Below are 17,733 nucleotides of genomic sequence, written 5' to 3' on the forward strand. Positions count from 1 at the left end.
ATGTGATTTTCCACTCCAAACAAACATTTTATCATTGTGGGCATACAGACTAGAATAGATTTTGTATAGACTATAAAATAGATTTTTTTTTTTTTTTTTTTTTAAGTTTGGATCTGACCCTATGACCTGCTTATGAAATGTTACATGACCAAATCTCATGGTAATATATAGGGTTCAATGCATTTTTTGGGCAGGCTAATATGCTGCACAGTACAAATGTACGTTTGAAATATTACAACGGTTACTTAAAAGTATGGAGAATTATCGGGGTCAGATGTGGTTGGGGCTGTAAGCCTAATAAAAACAAATAGCACCATCTGCTTGATGACTGCAAGAAGCACAAGATACAAATTCATACTCATCTAGTAAAATGGAAACTTAAATCTAAAACATATTTCCACTAATTAAATGTATAAATATATTTTAAATATACATTTTCATTAAGAAATATAAGAAGAGAAGAGAAGTCTGTATTCAACCAAACAATGGATTTATGCTCAACTAATATAAGGGAAACATATTTAATATGTGTACTTTTTTTGTTATTATACATGTTTTTTTTCTCCATTATTATTTCTATTTGGGCTTGTTTCGCATATTTATTTTGTTGTAGGATTTACATTTGTGCTGCTTGAATTTATTGATGAATATGTTTAAAATGACACTGCCTCTTTTTCATTTGAAGATGCTGAAGGTAAAAGAAACAGCAGTGTCATTAATAATATTAAGATGGCACTTTGGCACCATCCAGTGGTAACAAACACATGCATTTATAAGACTGGTCTTTATGCCCTTTTTCTTTACATTCAACATATAGTTTTAAGAGTCTGCTCACTGAACTTGAAATACTAGATGTATGGACTACAGCTACCAGGTCACACATAAATTCAACCAAGTCATCCACCAGAGAGAAAAGTTGTACCAAGTTGTGTTTTTTAGACTTCTCTCTGATTGACAGATTTTTCTGGAAGTCACTGAACTCCACTTGTCTGGCATGTAGGAAGCCCCAAAACAAACTGAAACATGTTTGCAAATACTGTTTGCCTCAGTTCAACAACTGAGAAGAATCAACTGTTTCTCCTTCATCTCTCCTCTTTGCCTCTTGACTCTGAAGACTGAACCAAGTGGCACTATGACTATTGCAGAGTATTGACATGTAGGTATGTTCAGGGTTGGACTTTTATCAAACATGTTAAGTTTGGTGCAGACCGGAATGTTTATACTTAAGTTATAGCAATTTTGTGTTTCATGGTGAGACATCAAATTTCCATGCTACGGCCACTCCCTTCAACAATTCATTGCAGCGAGGTCAGGCGCCCCATGACCACAGGAAGCCTTTGACTTTGACTTTTGACCTTTTTGGGTACCCCAAGACAAAAGCTGCGACAGTTGCAGTGTGGTTGGGTGCAGTACATGTTTTACAGAATCCACCCTAACCTGTTTTTGATTTTGGTTTACAGTGTGAAGCTCCTGAGGGTCTGGAGCAGCGGCAACTTGTGGCCCATGGGCCAAATGGCCCCCAGTGGGATGCCAGGTGGCCCTCTGATCATTTTCAAATTCACAGTGGAAATAAGTTGATTCACGGGAGAAATATTCCAGTTTTGAATAATGGAATAAATGATGCTATTAATAACAAAGGGAGAGTTGATCTTTGACCTCTCATGGTGTGCACAGTGCAGTAGTTTCAACTAACTATGCAGTGAGAAACAACTAACTAAAGAGAGGCAATAGTTACACAAAAATGATAATTCTGACACCATAAATGAGTATGTCAAAGAGCTATTAAAATAGGTTAAATATGGTAGACATTCACCTCTTATCGGGGGTAAATGCAGTGGCACAGCAGGGTTGTGTAAGTCACAAGCAAAGCAAGATGGCCAGCCTTGAAGTTGTGTTGGATTCTGGCTTTAGTTTTTGGACCAAACTCAGTTATGCAAGGGATAAAGTTAAGCAATAGCCAGCTGGTACTGGCTAAATAAATACTGACAGGATGATTAGATTATGTCTCTGTTTTCTTTTATTGAAAGCTTACTTTTATCAATTCCCTGTCATTCAGTCTAAAAGTCATATAGTCTACTACTTCAGTCTATGATGGAATACCTCTCGTACAGTCAAATCACTTGGTTGGTACTAATGGTTGTATAATGTTGTTTAAACTGTTTCAAATGTTCTCAAAAATTCCACAACTAAAATGCAGTTATTACATTCAGCAACATATCTGGTTTATCTGTTCTTTCACCAAATTAATGAAGTCAACTAAATAAGAAAATAAAAAAAATCTGATAAAGTTTAATTGTGTGCATAAATTATATCTGACAAATTATTAATGTTTGTTTATTAACTGTCCCCTGGACTGTGCCCCGCGGGCAAAGCAACTTGAGTATCCCTGGTCTGGAGCTTAGTGGCAGGTGCTATTAGCTGCTGAGAAGCGGTTGTTTTAATGTAGGGGTCTGAGACGCGCAGTAGGGGGCGCGCCTATCAAAGAGCGTCTCACAGTCAGAGGGATTGACAAAGAGTATAACTTCTGCTTCAGATTCACCTTCTATCCGTACTATTCACGTCTGCGGACACCGGGGGGCAGATCAGCAAGACTTAATTCAAGGATGATGAAATGTCTAAATAAACACCTTGAGTGAACAAATAAAGTCGTACACTTAAAGAATGATTTTAAAGTGATCTGTGAAGGAGAGCTTCTCAAAGCGAAGGCGGAAGTACGGAGGAGTGTACCCTCTCTTTCAGGGCGACACTTCCGGGTCTGGCCCCCCGTTCGTTTCCTGACTCGGTGAACCTGACAGCCGACGTCGTCCGGGACCAAAGACCGTTGAGGGTTGCAGTCATGTCGGCAGCTGCTCCTGGGACCAGCAAGGCGGCCCACAGCGATGTGGCCCCGAAGAAGAAGAAGGGACCCGGTGCCCTGGCCACGGCCTACCTGGTCATTTACAACGTTGTTATGACAGCAGGGTATGTAGCGTGTTGTTTCCCTCGTGCTAATGCTGCTGTGCTGGAGTGTGTGTGTGTGTGTGTGTGTACGTGTGTGTGTGTGTGTGTTTGTGTATGTATGTGTGTGCTGTTGAACAAGACAGGACTGAATAAAGGGAACAACACTTTCCCGTTGTAATATTGCAGTTTTTTGGACAATTTATCTGCAAATTGTATGTAGTCTAGTTATTGGAAACACTGCTAGCATGTCATGTAGTGCAATAACTGAGTTTGCTTCCTCAACGTCCAACGGTTAACAGATTAACGTTAGAGGAGCAACAGACAGCCACCTGGCGTGCACGATGTATGTGACTGACGCGGGTCTCCACCGCACAGAAACAATACAGAAACATATAGACAGATGGTTTATTGTCTAAAGTCAGTGATCTTGGTTTTAATCTTGCCTTGTCACTATTGTTTCTTTGCAAGGCAACGACCGAATTTTAAGTTTTGTTCATAACGCACGATAAACAAAAACAAATTATTACACAGATAAAGTGTTTTCAACATGCTGCTTTTCGCTGTTTCATTGGAATTATTATATTTATATCATCCTAGATAGAAAATCTTTGAGTTTTAGATGCTGGTATATGTATATATGTATACATATATATTTATATATGTGTATATATAATTAAAATTTTATAACTAGCATTTTATGTGCATGCATATCTGATCCCTTTTCTTAATTGCATCCCTGCATATTAGGTTTCCATGTGAAAAGTAAGGATAGAGTAGTTTCTTTGTTTTCATAAATATGTTTTCATTAGTGTGTGATCACCTGAAGATAAGAACTGTGTTTTTGATACCTTAATATGAGCTGTTTATATCTACAAAAGGAGCAGGTCGTGTTGCACTGCCATGTTTCTACAGTAGCCCAGAACGTACAGCCCAAATACTGGCTCTAGATAGGACTTGTAGCAGTTTTTGCATGTTTTGTGGCCACCCTAGCTTCTCTTATGTCAGGTGAAGTGTTTGCAGTCTGCAAGCTCTGGTCCTTTGAGTTCACATCAATAATGACTCAGCGTGTCCTTTTATTTACCATTATTAACTATACTATAAATCTTTCAGCTTCAGTAATTACAAGTAAACAGTGGTGGGTTTTAGACATAACTTAAAACAGAGTTTATTTGCATCATTAAAAGTCATATAGAAGTAACATTTCTTATGGATGCATTATTGCATTGTATTTTGAACGGTTACTGGTGGATTTGTATTAAAGCTGGCCTGATGTAGACCCACACTGGACGCCCATTTATAACCTGCATTGCCCGGCCCAGATACTAGAAATCTGTGTGTGTGTCTTTTATTGCAGTGCTTTTTAGACTGTTGCACAATTGAATGGTGGGTGATGTTTGCTCGCTGTTCCAACCAGTTAGGTCACATTGTGTATGTCTCAGTGCTGATGGGCCACACAGTGCTTGCTTTGTTCTGAGCACACGTTAGAGTGTTGTGCACCCACGTTTTTGCTGTTCAGATGCAGTGTCTGCATTCAGATGCTGACATAGCAGCTAAGCAGGCATGCTCAGTTTCTGCCCAAGTGGCCCTGATATTGATATTCATCACTGCCCGACTGAGATTGAATAGATATGAGTCACATTCTTCACCCATTGAAACAAAAGTGTGAACTGAAACTTCCGCCCTGCTCAGGTCTCCTCCAGCAACACTTTCGCAGCTAGTACTGTTCAAACTCCACCCTTTAGCTGACCTCTGACCCCCATGTTGAGGGTAACAAGCTAATTCTGCATAGTTTAATGCATGCACTTCAGTATTAAAATAGGTTTTTGATTGAATGTGTTTAAAACATTTGTCAGACAGTAAAAGAACAACACAAGAAAAATATATTAGAAAGATATTAGACATGTATTAGAAGTATTTGCATCATGTCACAGGATACCCATAACATATATACATACAATGTGGACTCTGATTATTTTAAATAGTATGCAATAGAAAATATTATATATATATATATATATATATATATATATATATATGTGTGTGTGTGTGTGTGTGTGTGTGTATAAATAAACAGTGGTCACTTAAAGCAGCGGTTCACACACACAGTCCCCCAGTCGTATTTAAGAAAGGCTTAGCAATTAGATTTTAGATTGTCTGGTAGATTTTGTTTCTAATTTTCGCATTTACAATACTGTGATTCTTTTTTTCCCCTTGCCTTTGCTCTTCAGGTGGCTGGTGATAGCTGTTGGTCTGGTCAGAGCTTACCTGGCCAGAGGAAGCTACCATGGGCTGTACTACTCCATAGAGAAACCCCTGAAATTCTTTCAGACCGGAGCTATTCTGGAGGTGAGATGAGCCCACAGGGCTGTAAAACATAGACAAAACAGATACCACAATATATTTTCATTAAATACGGTATGTATTTGAATGTGCTAATATTTCAAAGATGAGAGTTTGAGCTATTTTTTTATTACTTTATTAGTATTATTAATTGTAGAAATGAACTTTAAAGGGTATTTGGGATTTAGACACCAGCTTTGTCTTGCCTTGAATGCGAACTTTAATATTTCAGTTTGATAGCCTATAAAAACAATAATCATAAATGACAATAACTGTAAGTCTTGTGCTTCATGATGACAAAAACTCTAACCCAGGATTGTTAATCTGCACACTACAGCAGTGCACTAAAGTCCACTTAACACAATTCACAAAATACACTTTTTTATTAACGGAGGTCTCCACTGTACAAAAAATATAGACTGCATGCTCTGATTACCAATACCACTACTGATTGTGTGTAAATTGATCATTTATTGGTGTTGTTAATTTGCATAGATGTCATAGTAAGGTTAGCTAGCTAAAAAGCTAAAGCCAATGCTCACAATGGGAGTGAAAGCAGACCACTGATCAATGCGCGTACACATACAGCCCCGCTGTCACATGTGGAGCAATATGGCTCTTCTTAAAACATTGTTATTCATAAAGTCTCAGTATTAATAAAAGGTGGTATTGCATCATTTCTAACTACTGGGTACTGCAATACCTTTCTAGTATCAGTATATTGTCTAACATTCCTAAAAAGCCTGATATTTTTGAGTGAGGACAAAAATGTATCCTTCTGAAATTGTTTTGTGTACAGACTTTTGTGCGTGATTTTATTTAATATGAGCAAATCTAATTTTGACAACCTCAGAGCTGGCAAAGCCTTGGGGACCCCCTGTGATTTTTGCCGCCTCCCTCAGGGTAGCCTGGATCCTAGATTGGGAACCACTGCATTAATGTAAGACTACAAATGGCTTCTATAATGCCAATACTGGTTCAGTGTGACCTACTTAGATTTCTAACTATTTCTAATATGCCAGACATACTGTAAATTGCTTAGAACAGTGAAGAGAACAAAACATAAGGCAAAATGGAAAACTGTCAGCTACCCCTCCAATGTGGGGCACGAATTCCCTGTAAAAAAAAAAAAAAAAAAAAAAAAAAAAAAAAAGGGTTTCTGTAGTAAAAAAAAAATACTTTGAACTTCGGATGTCAGATGTAATGTGTTAAAACATGACAAGCAACCTAGTCAAAATAGTCAAGATACATGGAAGACACACAAACAGAAAAATGATTAAGAATAGAAAGAAAAAGTAGGTGAAGGAGAACTAACACTACTACTATTAATATAAAGATCACTGTCTGACATTTTCCATGAAGGATTAATGTAACAATTATTCTATTTTGAATAATCAAGTGTTCAATTTTTCAGGACTGTTGATGCATCTATCAGCTGTCCAAACAGTCTTTTTCAGGTCTAGATGTGGAGTGGCACACACAGGCTTGTTATCTGTACAGTCTTTGTTATGTCCTCTATAACATATCGGCATGGCAACCTCACATGCCAGGCTCTACTGTGTTAAAGGCACAGAAGCAAAGAAATACTTTTCATTTCTAATTACGTTATGCAAGTTTTCCAGCTAATAAAAATATAATGGCTGAAAATTACAGAGATAAATGGAGTTCCCTACTGTTTCGAAAGGAGGTAAAGGAGTCACATTTCTTCACGTGTCAGCAGTGCTCGTACACACACAGACACTACACACATGTACATAGTGCAAAGGCTAAGCAGCATGAGGTGTTTAGTGATCCTGTCCAGATACACTGCAGCTCAATGATAGGAGACATAGTTTGTTTAACATCAGTATCTAACATTCATGAAATAATGCCATTATTTGACATGATTCTTTTTAGTCACTCATCTCTGTATGTTTTATATGTGCTTCTTGTGTTTTAGTATGTTTTTGTGATGCTTTTGTGGTATATGTTTTGAATACAGAACATATATCTGTCACCTACTCTTTTATATCAAACCTTTTTATTTATTTATTTGCTATCTTGAGAGAGACTTCCTGGCAGAAGAGATATTGTATGTCATTAGAACCTTCCTGGATAAATAAAGGATAAATTAAAATAAAGAAATAAAAACTGTGCACAGGTGCAGGTGCTTTAGTATTTAGTTCATTCATAATAGTGTTTTTGTGAGTTAAAATTTATTGATGCACACAAAACACGTTATGTTTTTTATTATGGAGTTGTGCACATTAAAAAATATTTGTAGGTATTAGAATGAGCATGCATTAAAGTACTATAATTATTTCACAGCATTAGTCCAAAAGAAAATGATAACTGGGATTGCAAGATTTTTACACAGTAAACCACAAGCAAGCCATGCAGACAGGATCATTCTATGAGACTGTGATATGAGTTAAAATAAGCTGTCATGTGCTCCACTCTCAGAGGCGTATTGTATAATTTTCTGTTATCTTCTCCTTTCACAGATACTGCACTGTGCTGTAGGTGAGTCTCTCTTCACCCTTCACCCTCACCTCTACTGCTCTGTTACCAGTAAAACCTCAGTCACAGTTTCACATTTTACCATTTATTACTGTGGTACTGAATCTCTCATTACAGTTTGACTTGTCAAAATGTTGCTTTAAACTATCCTTATATGACATTTTGGCTATTTTGATTTAAGTACTTGTGACGTTAGGTTGTATGAAACCAAGGGCTGGGTGCTATAACTGAAAAAATAATCATGATATCATGTTTTATTTCAGTACTGAACCACCTTATTTAGAATTTATCTGCCTTTCTTTGAATTTAACCACTTAAGTTATCAAGGCACACAGGTAATAATAAAAAAAACACATACATTAACAAGGGATATGATAGGCTGTTTGTGATCAGGGTGTATTCATTATGTGTTTTCATGGCAGTTTGCATGTAATTGAAACTTTTGAACATTTTATTGAACAGTTTTTCTGTTGTTAATGATGCAGTGTCTATTACCAATACATATCACTGTTGTTTCATTGCCCAGGCCAAATGAAAAGAATGAAACCACTCATTTAAAAAGTTTTGATAATGAAATACACATCACCATTTTAAATGTGATAACTCTCAACTCAAATTCAGTATACCTTACCTAGTCACAATTTAAGTGAAGATCTAGACTGGAGTTTTAAGTAACAATTTAAAGAAAAAACCTCAAGCAGGTGCTTCCATTCAGAGAAGGAGGGCTCACTGAATGGTCTGATGATTATTAAAATTATTTGAATCACATGCTGTGGCCTTCACAGTCATCAGGTCCTAACCAAACACCTGTGGGACATTTCTTCATGTTAAGGTCAAGTAATTATTACCAGTGTACTGCTCTACTGCTTAAGTGTACATTATATTTCTTAAATTATACATATATTTTTCCTGCTTTACCTTGCTGTCAGACAGCCACTTTCCAAGAGGAAACTGCAGTTATATAGGGCAAATATCAGCCTCTTCAAACCAACCACCAACTCCATTAGAAAAAATAATACTGTTACCTCACAGAACACAGTGGTTACTTGTCTATCGCTGCCTTGATTTGTTTGTTTGTTTGTGTTATTGTGTGACTTCTGTTATTTTAAGGATTAGTTTGGATGCATTGGAATAACACAAATAAACAAACAAACAGACCCAGGCAGTGGAAGACCAGCAACTCCCATGTTCTATAATGTAAAATTAGTGTTTCAGAGAGACAGAGAGAGGATGATATTTGGTTTATATAACAGTAGTTTACCGATGGAAAAGGCTGTCTGACAGCAAGGTAAAGAAGTGAAAATATTTTTAATATAGTGTATACTTTTTTGTTTTTAGTTGGGCCTATTTTAGGTGGCTAAAAGTAGGGGGCTTGCTGATTGCCATCTACTGTAGGTAATACTCTGACTATAAGTACCTCATACAGCCCCACTTCAGTTATTCCAAGCTGTTCATTTAATATGATGTCACATCATGCATATCCATCCAGTTTGACTGTTCAGAATTATAACTGTATGTATCTGAAAGCATGATATTACTAATCTAATCAGAATTACAAATCTCTGTTTGTCATTTGGTTTGTAAATGACATCAGTAATGTCACCTGGTAATTCTGGCTTGTCAGATTGCATTTGTATCTCAGATGTAAATCTGCACAAACAAACAGAAGCTTTTCATGTTTTAAGTGTTTGCCAAATAGAGAGCAGAGAAGCTGTTGGCTCTCTTGGTGTTAATGTGCGAGGAGAGCGTGGCTCTTGTCTGGCCGCCTCACTGCCATTCACCGTCCATTCCCTTCATTATCTAGGATTAATGGAAGATTACCTAGACTCCCTGCAGCTGCTGTCCATTTAGAGCAAACAGCACAGAGCTCTATGTTCCTCTCTACTGGCCAGTTGAAGACACTGCATCAACATTCATTTCTAGGTCCTTTTTGTATGGATTTCACAGCTGACACGGTCTCTAGACATTTGCTATCAACACATTGTCTAGTTTATTTAGTCATAAACACAATATGTCCTGTTTTTAATTTGTTTCCTGTCAAGCACTCCATTCAAGATTACAACTGTTTTTTTTTTTGTTTTTTTTACCAATATTTCCATTTGATGTTACATGTAATAAGGTAACATTCTGCTATAAAACAAAAGACAAATCACAGAACAGGAATCGAAATGAGAAAGAAATCAGACCCATAAAAAACAACTCCCAAGAATATGACTACTGTATTTATTAGTGGGCATATATTTCTCTTATGATACCCATTCTAGTATGTCTCATTGTTAGCAACAGATGTGGCCAGAGGCATTATATTTTTGGAACACAAAAACACATTTTTGGCCATAATGCAAGATTTCATACACTAATTATGACAAAATCACACACAAATATCTAACAGGATAAAAAGCTGAGATGATGACATTTTATATCCAAAAGGTCAAAGTTTAACTTTGCTGTTACATCATAATGTTTTCCTCTCTATCAGTCTTCTGTCCTCCCCTCTGAAAAATAGTCTTAAGTGAAGACGGCATGTTTGTCACTGGAAATGAGTCACTGGAACCGTACATGTAAATATAGCAATAACTTCCATTTTGCCAAAAAATACATTAAATACCTTTTCATTAACCTCCTTCAGAGTCTTCACTACACTTGTTATAGGTACACATAAACTGCAGCTCGACTGGTTGATGGAGGCATACGTCCCATGGAACCATTATTTGATATACAAAGATTAATTGGACTTTCAAAAGATTATTTTTATTAATTCCTTGCCTGTTTTGCAGTCTTAAGCATCTAAACATCTATGTATTGGACTCATTGTTAGTACAGAAAAATCTGCTTCTTAAAGCAGCTAATATTGTGTTTTTTATTTTTGGGCCCCCTGTGGACGAAAGTGATTGTGTGTCTACTAGTATTAAATTGAGACTTTTTGATTACCAGGTAAAAACCCTTTTTGGTACATTTAAAATAAACAAAAGCAAAAAGAAACCACCAGTTAGTAATGAGATCATTCACACTCACACAGTATATATAATTCACATATGTGTTAAGTGTGTGCAGTGATTAGTTCTCTTGCATCCTTATATAGAAGTGTATTCCTTGTATCTCATATACCAGGAATTGTACCGTCCTCTGTGGTCCTGACTGGATTCCAGGTCATGTCCCGGGTCTTCCTCACCTGGGCCGTCACACACAGTGTCAGGGAGGTAAGATGAGTTTCTCTCTGTTTTACACATAAACCAGTCTTACATTAAACAGTCTGTGTAATGGACTTGGTATGAATGTGACTGTAAACATGGACTCATGTTCAAAAGTGACCAGTTGATGTACTGTTTGCCCTGTTAATAGATCGGAGAGGAGTAAATTTGTAAGTAACGTCAGACGGTCTTGCTGTAGGGTTGCAGGAATGTCCTGTTGAATTTTAGTGCAGTGAATAATGTATGCATTTATGGCTTTGTTTCCTTTAAGTCTCTATTATATGATGCTATACTGACATTTTTCTCAAGCTGCTCTCTCTTTCTCTTTTATGTCTGCTTGGGTAAAAAACTGTATTTAAATTATTACTGCGTGATAAGAGGTGTGCTCTCCTTTTTAACATCATGTTTGCATCGGTTTTAACATAATATCTGAGGATAGTGACCATCTGCCTGCAGTGTGATTTGATATCTGGGCATCTGAAACAAACAGCATGGTTCTGTGATGAGAAGTCTAGATTAGCCTACAGCATAGTAACTACCACAGCATGATGCAAGCCCATCCGTTCCTCTGGCCTCCTCCCATGATCGCTTATGTGTGTTTCTGCAGGTGCAGAGTGAGGACAGTGTGCTGCTGTTTGTCACAGCCTGGACCGTCACAGAGATCATCCGCTACTCTTTCTACACCTTCAGCCTCCTCAATCACCTGCCATACCTCATCAAATGGGCAAGGTAGGAAAATCTAAAACATTAATTGCACACAATTAGTAGCAGGAGACCTTCGGTAATTTTTATAATTGCAGAGGTCATCTGTGATCTTAATCACGTATGAATCTGCCATGTCTGCAAATTATGAAGGAATAATTCCACCGTTAATGACTTTTAAATCACATCCCCTGGTAACACCAGTCCTGTGTGAATAGGGCTTTAGTCTACCACTGAAAAGCATGGATGAACAATTATTTAAAAATTAGGTCATTTAATGTTGGCTCAAGCTTCAATACCTATTGAATACTTGGATGACTAAATGAATTATGTCAGTTGGACTGAGCTTTGATATGTCAAGTTGTGAAAATTCCTGTTTCAAATTCTGAGAAATGGCAAAACATAGTGAAAAAATATCCATAACATTTTTCTTGACACTTTTGTCCATCCAGCATTGTGAAACCTAAAGATATGCAGTTTTTGATAAAAGTTCTTGCAGAAAAGCAGCAAAGCCTCAATTTGAGAAATTGGAACTAATGATTGTTAGTTGTGTCATCAAAAAATAATTAGAGAGGAAGCTGCTGATTATTTCATGTCCGTTCAGCTATTGTTTCAGCTATACTGTAATTTATTTGGCAAAATTCTTATACAGATGTGAGGATGATATTAATCACTGATGTTTTTGAGAAAGTAAGTTTACCTTGTTTAAAGAAACCAAAGAATTTCATATATGTTTATGCTCTGTAGTTGAAAAATTGCTTCTCATTTATCAACCAAAAATGTCAAATATTTACTGGTTCCTGGCATTCAAATGTGAGAATTTGCTGCCTCTCTGTTTTATATAAAATAAAATTGACTAACTGAACTGAACTGACTAAATGGACAAAACAAAAAAATTTTTTCTTAAAGTAATACATTTCTCTATGTATTTCTTTTTGCAAAAGTTAATTTGTTATCCCATGGTTTACATGACCTCAGTTAAACCCTAAAACACATATGTGACTCTTTTTATAGATACTGTAGCAATGAAAAAGTTAAAGAGGTTCCTTAATGTTACAGGAAGAGGTTATCACAGTAACACATCATTCTTTACAGACCTTAACTCCAAACACAAATCTTGTGCTGTTTCCACCATAAAACTCTATATCTGCCTAATGGGATTTAACTGCATCTCCTACCAAGGCAACAGTTGTTTGGTGGCTCCCTCCCAACGCTCTTTGTTGCTAGGTAGCAAATGACACCATCTCTATATTGGTATTCAACTTTGAGTTGCACCTTGAGATGCAGAAAAAAATTGGTCATGCATCCATGGAAAATTCAGTGAAGGATCAGAAAAGACAGTCGCTGGGTTTTGGCATTTTATTTTCTCTCTTTGATGTTTATTCTCTCTGTAGAAGAAAAGGAGCTCAGTGTATGTCTCATATGTAACTGCATGTTTTCTCCTCAAAAGGCCCAATATCTCAACAGTTGATTTAACATTTAGAAGCATGCAGAGGCAAGTGAAGTTTCCTTGTGAAGCAGCACATAGTTTAGGCTAATATTTATATCAATGAATATTTAGAGTTTGCAGAATTCAAGATCTATAATTTGTGTCAGCTGATTGCTCCACCTTCTCAAAACAGCTTCAGTACAACCGTGAATGCAGCCTTATCACTATTACTTTAAAGTGTCTCAGCCAATAGTTGGAATGGGCAACATGTCTTTACTTATTTAATCATTCTGTTCGGTCTTGGTTTGCTTTTCTTTGAAAGGGACAGTTTGGATTATTAGATGTGGGTTTGTGTGAGGTACTTATCAATGGTCAATGTGTTATCTGCAGTCGATGGCAATTGGCAAGCCCCCCTGTGGACACAGTCAACATCAAAACGTATTTGAGCCACCTAAAAAAGATCCACATAAAAAAACCTGTATCAATTCAAGTGTATACTATTTTTATTGGAAACCACCATTGGACTTTTTTTTTTTAGATCTGTTTCTTGATCGTTTGATTGTGCTTCTGTCGTTCTGTGTTCTTCACCCACATGTTTTCAGCAGGAAAAGGTTTCAGTGGAAAGCAGAAATGCATGTTTAAGTAAAATGCCCAAACCATATCATGTGTATTTCCCTCAGAGTTTTGCTGTTTATACCAGCTATACTTCCCTCCTCTCATGTTGCAGAGACAAGGAACAATGCATAGGATTTGATTTGTATGATTTATTATTTCTCTCCCTTGTCTTGTCTTTCACAAACCGCTCCGCTGCAGGTACACCTTCTTCATTGTGCTGTATCCCATGGGAGTGACTGGAGAACTGCTGACTATCTATGCAGCACTGCCATATGTGCAGAAGACAGGCCTGTACTCTGTCACTCTCCCCAACAAGTACAACTTCTCTTTTGATTACTACACCTTCCTCATCCTCATCATGATCTCCTACATTCCCCGTAAGTCAACATGCAGACTTTTTTTTCCTCTTTTGTAGTGCCAATAAACAGGCAGTGACACTGTTGTGCTTAAAGTATGAATTAGTTTTAAATCACAAATACACAGAAGTCCATTACATTTACCAAAGAAATGAAAATTGATCCATCCGAAGTCCTGCTCTTTTTCACTCTTTGCTGCAACAACAGTTGCACAAGTTTGGCACTTGGTGGTCAACTTTCTCCTTTTCCCGTTGTACTTACGTGTGCTTGTATCATTCACATGACTTTGATCGCTGCAGTGTTTTGGCAGTCTGTTTATTAATTTTAACTGCTCTCTGCTTATTCAGAAGCATCTGGTAGTGTCACTGTACGATCAGATATAATTACAAGGATATCTATCACATAATTAATGAACAAGAGTTTTCTCAAAATTACAAGATATGAAAGTTGTAATTACAAGAAGGTATTTCAGTTTTTTTGGTGAATACAACATGTTTCTTTAGACAATGGTGACATTATTGGAAATATGTGAATATGTTTAAATATTAAATATATCATTGAGTTTACAGTTAAAGGTGGGAGAATTTTTCTGTCCTCCCTATTTTTTTTTTTTTTAGTCAAGATCTTTTTATTGAATTTTTTTCAGTATACCAAAAGTGCAGTGTTGAATGATCATTACAGGAATATGAAATAAGTATGGGCACGTATCAACAGCAGCTAACACCTTGTCACCCACTATGACCTGAGTCTGGTTGCATAAATTCCCATAAAGCCACTACAATGAATGAATGAATTGTGTTGATTTTAGAGGCTCCTATGGACAAAAACAACGCTGTAACCGTAAAACATGGTGTCAAAAATAAAATTATGTAAAGAAAAAATCTCCTCCTGCTTCTTTTTAACTGGCGAACATAACTTTGCCAGGCAAAGTGTAAACATATACTCTTCCAGTATGCATGCTGTAAATTGTTTTATCCAGTTTCAAGGAGAATCTGACCCTGTGGCAGGTATCGTCTTCATCGGTGATGGACTCGTTTTGTTCGTTAGGTCATATAGAAGAATCAATATTAAATTAAGACTGTTTCATAACCAGTTATAACATTTAAGTTTCAAACTACTACTACTACAAGGAGTTTTTAACCTATTATGAATGTCTTTTTCTTATTACACAAATAGCACAACATCTCTGTCACAGAACTGTATATTGAAACACGTGTGGACAGAGAGCGTGCAATGAATCAGAATCAGTTGGGACATTGTGTTAGGCCTCCTTAGATGAGGACTTAAGGGCAACCTTAGCCTAAGTGATTTTATGCAACTGGGCTCTTGACATTTTAGGCATCATAAGATTTGATTTTATGGCAGAATGGCTGTACAGATTTACCTAATAAAGTTGCCAGTGAGTGGAAATAAGAAGAAAGTCTGTCTTTCTTGTTGATGCTGTGTCTGTTCTGCTGTGATGCAAAACTCCCTCGTGCTATTGGTAACATGCTGATCTTCCTCTGCCTCCCCTCAGTTTTTCCCCAGCTTTACTTCCACATGATCCGACAGAGGAAGAAGGTACTGGGCCATGTAGAGGACTACAGCAAAGTGGAGTGAGCCTGACAACAGTCAGACAGATCTGATCGAGTGAAAAGAAACCAAAACAACCAACGGAAGAGGAACAAAATCATGTCTGCATAAAGAAACACTAAAGCCCAGCCAGTTTTCAAACTGCCAGAACTGACCTGGCAGAAGATTAAATTATCAAGCAACTTTACTTTTTCCAGCTGTTGTCCAGGTTGTACAGGTGCTCACAAACCATGAACGAACTGGTGTTAACTTTTTTTTGTTATTGTTGTTTTTATTTATGAACAAACCACAGTTACTCTTGTGTAGTCAGAGATCTCGCAGCTGTAAAGAAACTGTATTTTGACATGGATACAGTTGAGCTGCCATCTGAGCAGTGAGCAGAACTCGGTCGCAGCAAAGTGTTGAACTGAATTAATGCACTGATAGAATCGATAACCTCCTTTTAAATGTCACTGTAGAAAATCCCTGATAGGTTTTTCACCTCCCCATGGCTCGTTTTTTCGTCTCTTTTAAAGCAGTTTTGCTTTACTCTGATGTAGAAAGAATAATGTGAAGACTAGTACTGACACTAGGTTGTCTGTAGGTTTTGCATCATGTGGTTCATATGTGTAATTTTTTGTTTGTTTTCTTTCATTCATTTCAGTCAGAAGTTTGATTACATTCCTAATTTTGTTCAATAAACCGTATTCATTCTGCATTTGCATGTTTTTCTATCTGTTTTTCTCTCATGCTAGCTGCTGTGTGTTTGGTGTTTGCTTGGACTTCTGTTTCATCCTTAGTGATCTGACACTGATTGTGTTAACTCTTTAAAAGCTTAAGTTTCCCAACTTTTCTAGTGATTGTGAGTTGTTGTCTTTTGACTTCCTCATTATTTATGTTTATGTTTGTTTTTGCACTTTTAGCTCCCAAAAAGTGATACTTTATAAACCATCTAATTATGCCATGCTTCATTAAGCTTCCAGTCTTCATCCCATCGCTGATTAATTAAGGATTTCAGTGTGGGCTTATATATGAGATGTCAACCTTTTATTACAAAAGAACCATTAAGACATGACTTAAGTTATAGGACACTTGAGCAAAAAAGAACAAGATAGCACAACATACAATAGCAACAGTGTTTTCTGAATAAATAAGCTTCAATATGTAACACAAACAAAACTACATTGTAGCTCAAAAATATATGTTGGATTTTTATGGTCTTTTACAGTACAGAGTGATGTCATTATAATTTGGTAGATAAAACTGGTGGTTATTAATTTACGTATATAGAGCTACGCCAGCTGAAATAGTGACACTTGAGGAGGAAGAGAAAGGATTTGGTTCTGAATTCAGTTGGTGAGCTTGTAGCCATAAATCTAATAATGTACAGGAGGAAGAGAGAACCGTTCCACCTTTTCTTTAATGAAAAAAGGTGAACTGGATTCACGTTCCATAATGTTAGCTCATTGTTTTGGACAGTGTTACATTTGTGACATTTTGGAGCTGAAAGCTTGATGTTTTGTTGGGCTCAGCTGTAGTTGCTCTGTCAAAGAGTATCTTAACACTGGGTTGAAAAGCATGATTTCATTGACCTCTTAGCTGCAGCAAAGCGAGAACTTCAACCAAGTTAAGTTAGTCTTTGTCTGGTCACCCAACTTACAAAAAAAAAAACTGTAATTACTGGTGTAGGAAGCTAAATTTTGTACTGCTGTGGACAGAGTCAGCTGCAAAATGTATTTTAGCCACCCAAAAAAGGCCCACTTAAAAAAAATAGTTTAAGTGTATGCTATATTTAGAATATTTTCACCGCTTTGCCTTGGCATCAGACAGTCTTTTCTGACAGGAAACTGCAACTACACCCCTACAACTCCTTTGGAAAAAACTGGAATTTTACCTTGCAGAACTGAGGAATTGCTGATTTTCTGCTGCTTCAACCGGTTAGTTAGTTTGTGTAAATGTGAAACTTCTGTGAGTCTGAACTAACCCTTCAGGTTCTGGGGTCACACAGTAACACAAACTGACCAATCAAGGCAACAACTCCTGCGTCTTGCAAGGTAAAATGACTGATTTCACCTCTGGAGTTTGGTTGCTTTGGAGACAGATATTTGGC

General features: G+C 37.0%; 1 protein-coding gene across 1 annotated transcript; it reads left to right on the plus strand.

Annotated features, from left to right (window-relative positions):
• Nucleotides 1-2,755: 2,755 nt before the first annotated feature.
• hacd2 (3-hydroxyacyl-CoA dehydratase 2) lies at nucleotides 2,756-16,341 on the plus strand. The gene is made up of 7 exons (XM_084724795.1): nucleotides 2,756-2,961; nucleotides 5,169-5,286; nucleotides 7,764-7,782; nucleotides 10,891-10,979; nucleotides 11,578-11,699; nucleotides 13,915-14,093; nucleotides 15,589-16,341. The coding sequence occupies exons 1-7, from the start codon at nucleotides 2,837-2,839 to the stop codon at nucleotides 15,669-15,671; spliced, it is 735 nt and encodes a 244-aa protein (XP_084580921.1). The 5' UTR covers nucleotides 2,756-2,836; the 3' UTR covers nucleotides 15,672-16,341.
• Nucleotides 16,342-17,733: the final 1,392 nt, after the last annotated feature.

Source organism: Lutjanus erythropterus, chromosome 8, assembly GCF_056507025.1.
Source record: "Lutjanus erythropterus isolate fLutEry1 chromosome 8, fLutEry1.hap2, whole genome shotgun sequence".
Classification (NCBI taxonomy): Eukaryota; Metazoa; Chordata; class Actinopteri; order Lutjaniformes; family Lutjanidae; genus Lutjanus; species Lutjanus erythropterus.

Excerpts from the sequence above, each read along its gene's own strand:
- hacd2 (XM_084724795.1), top strand. The coding sequence starts at position 2,837 with ATGTCGGCAGCTGCTCCTGGGACCAGCAAGGCGGCCCACAGCGATGTG. Across the intron at positions 10,980-11,577 it reads TCACACACAGTGTCAGGGAG|GTGCAGAGTGAGGACAGTGT; the intron begins GTAAGATGAGTT and ends GTGTTTCTGCAG. Across the intron at positions 11,700-13,914 it reads TACCTCATCAAATGGGCAAG|GTACACCTTCTTCATTGTGC; the intron begins GTAGGAAAATCT and ends GCTCCGCTGCAG.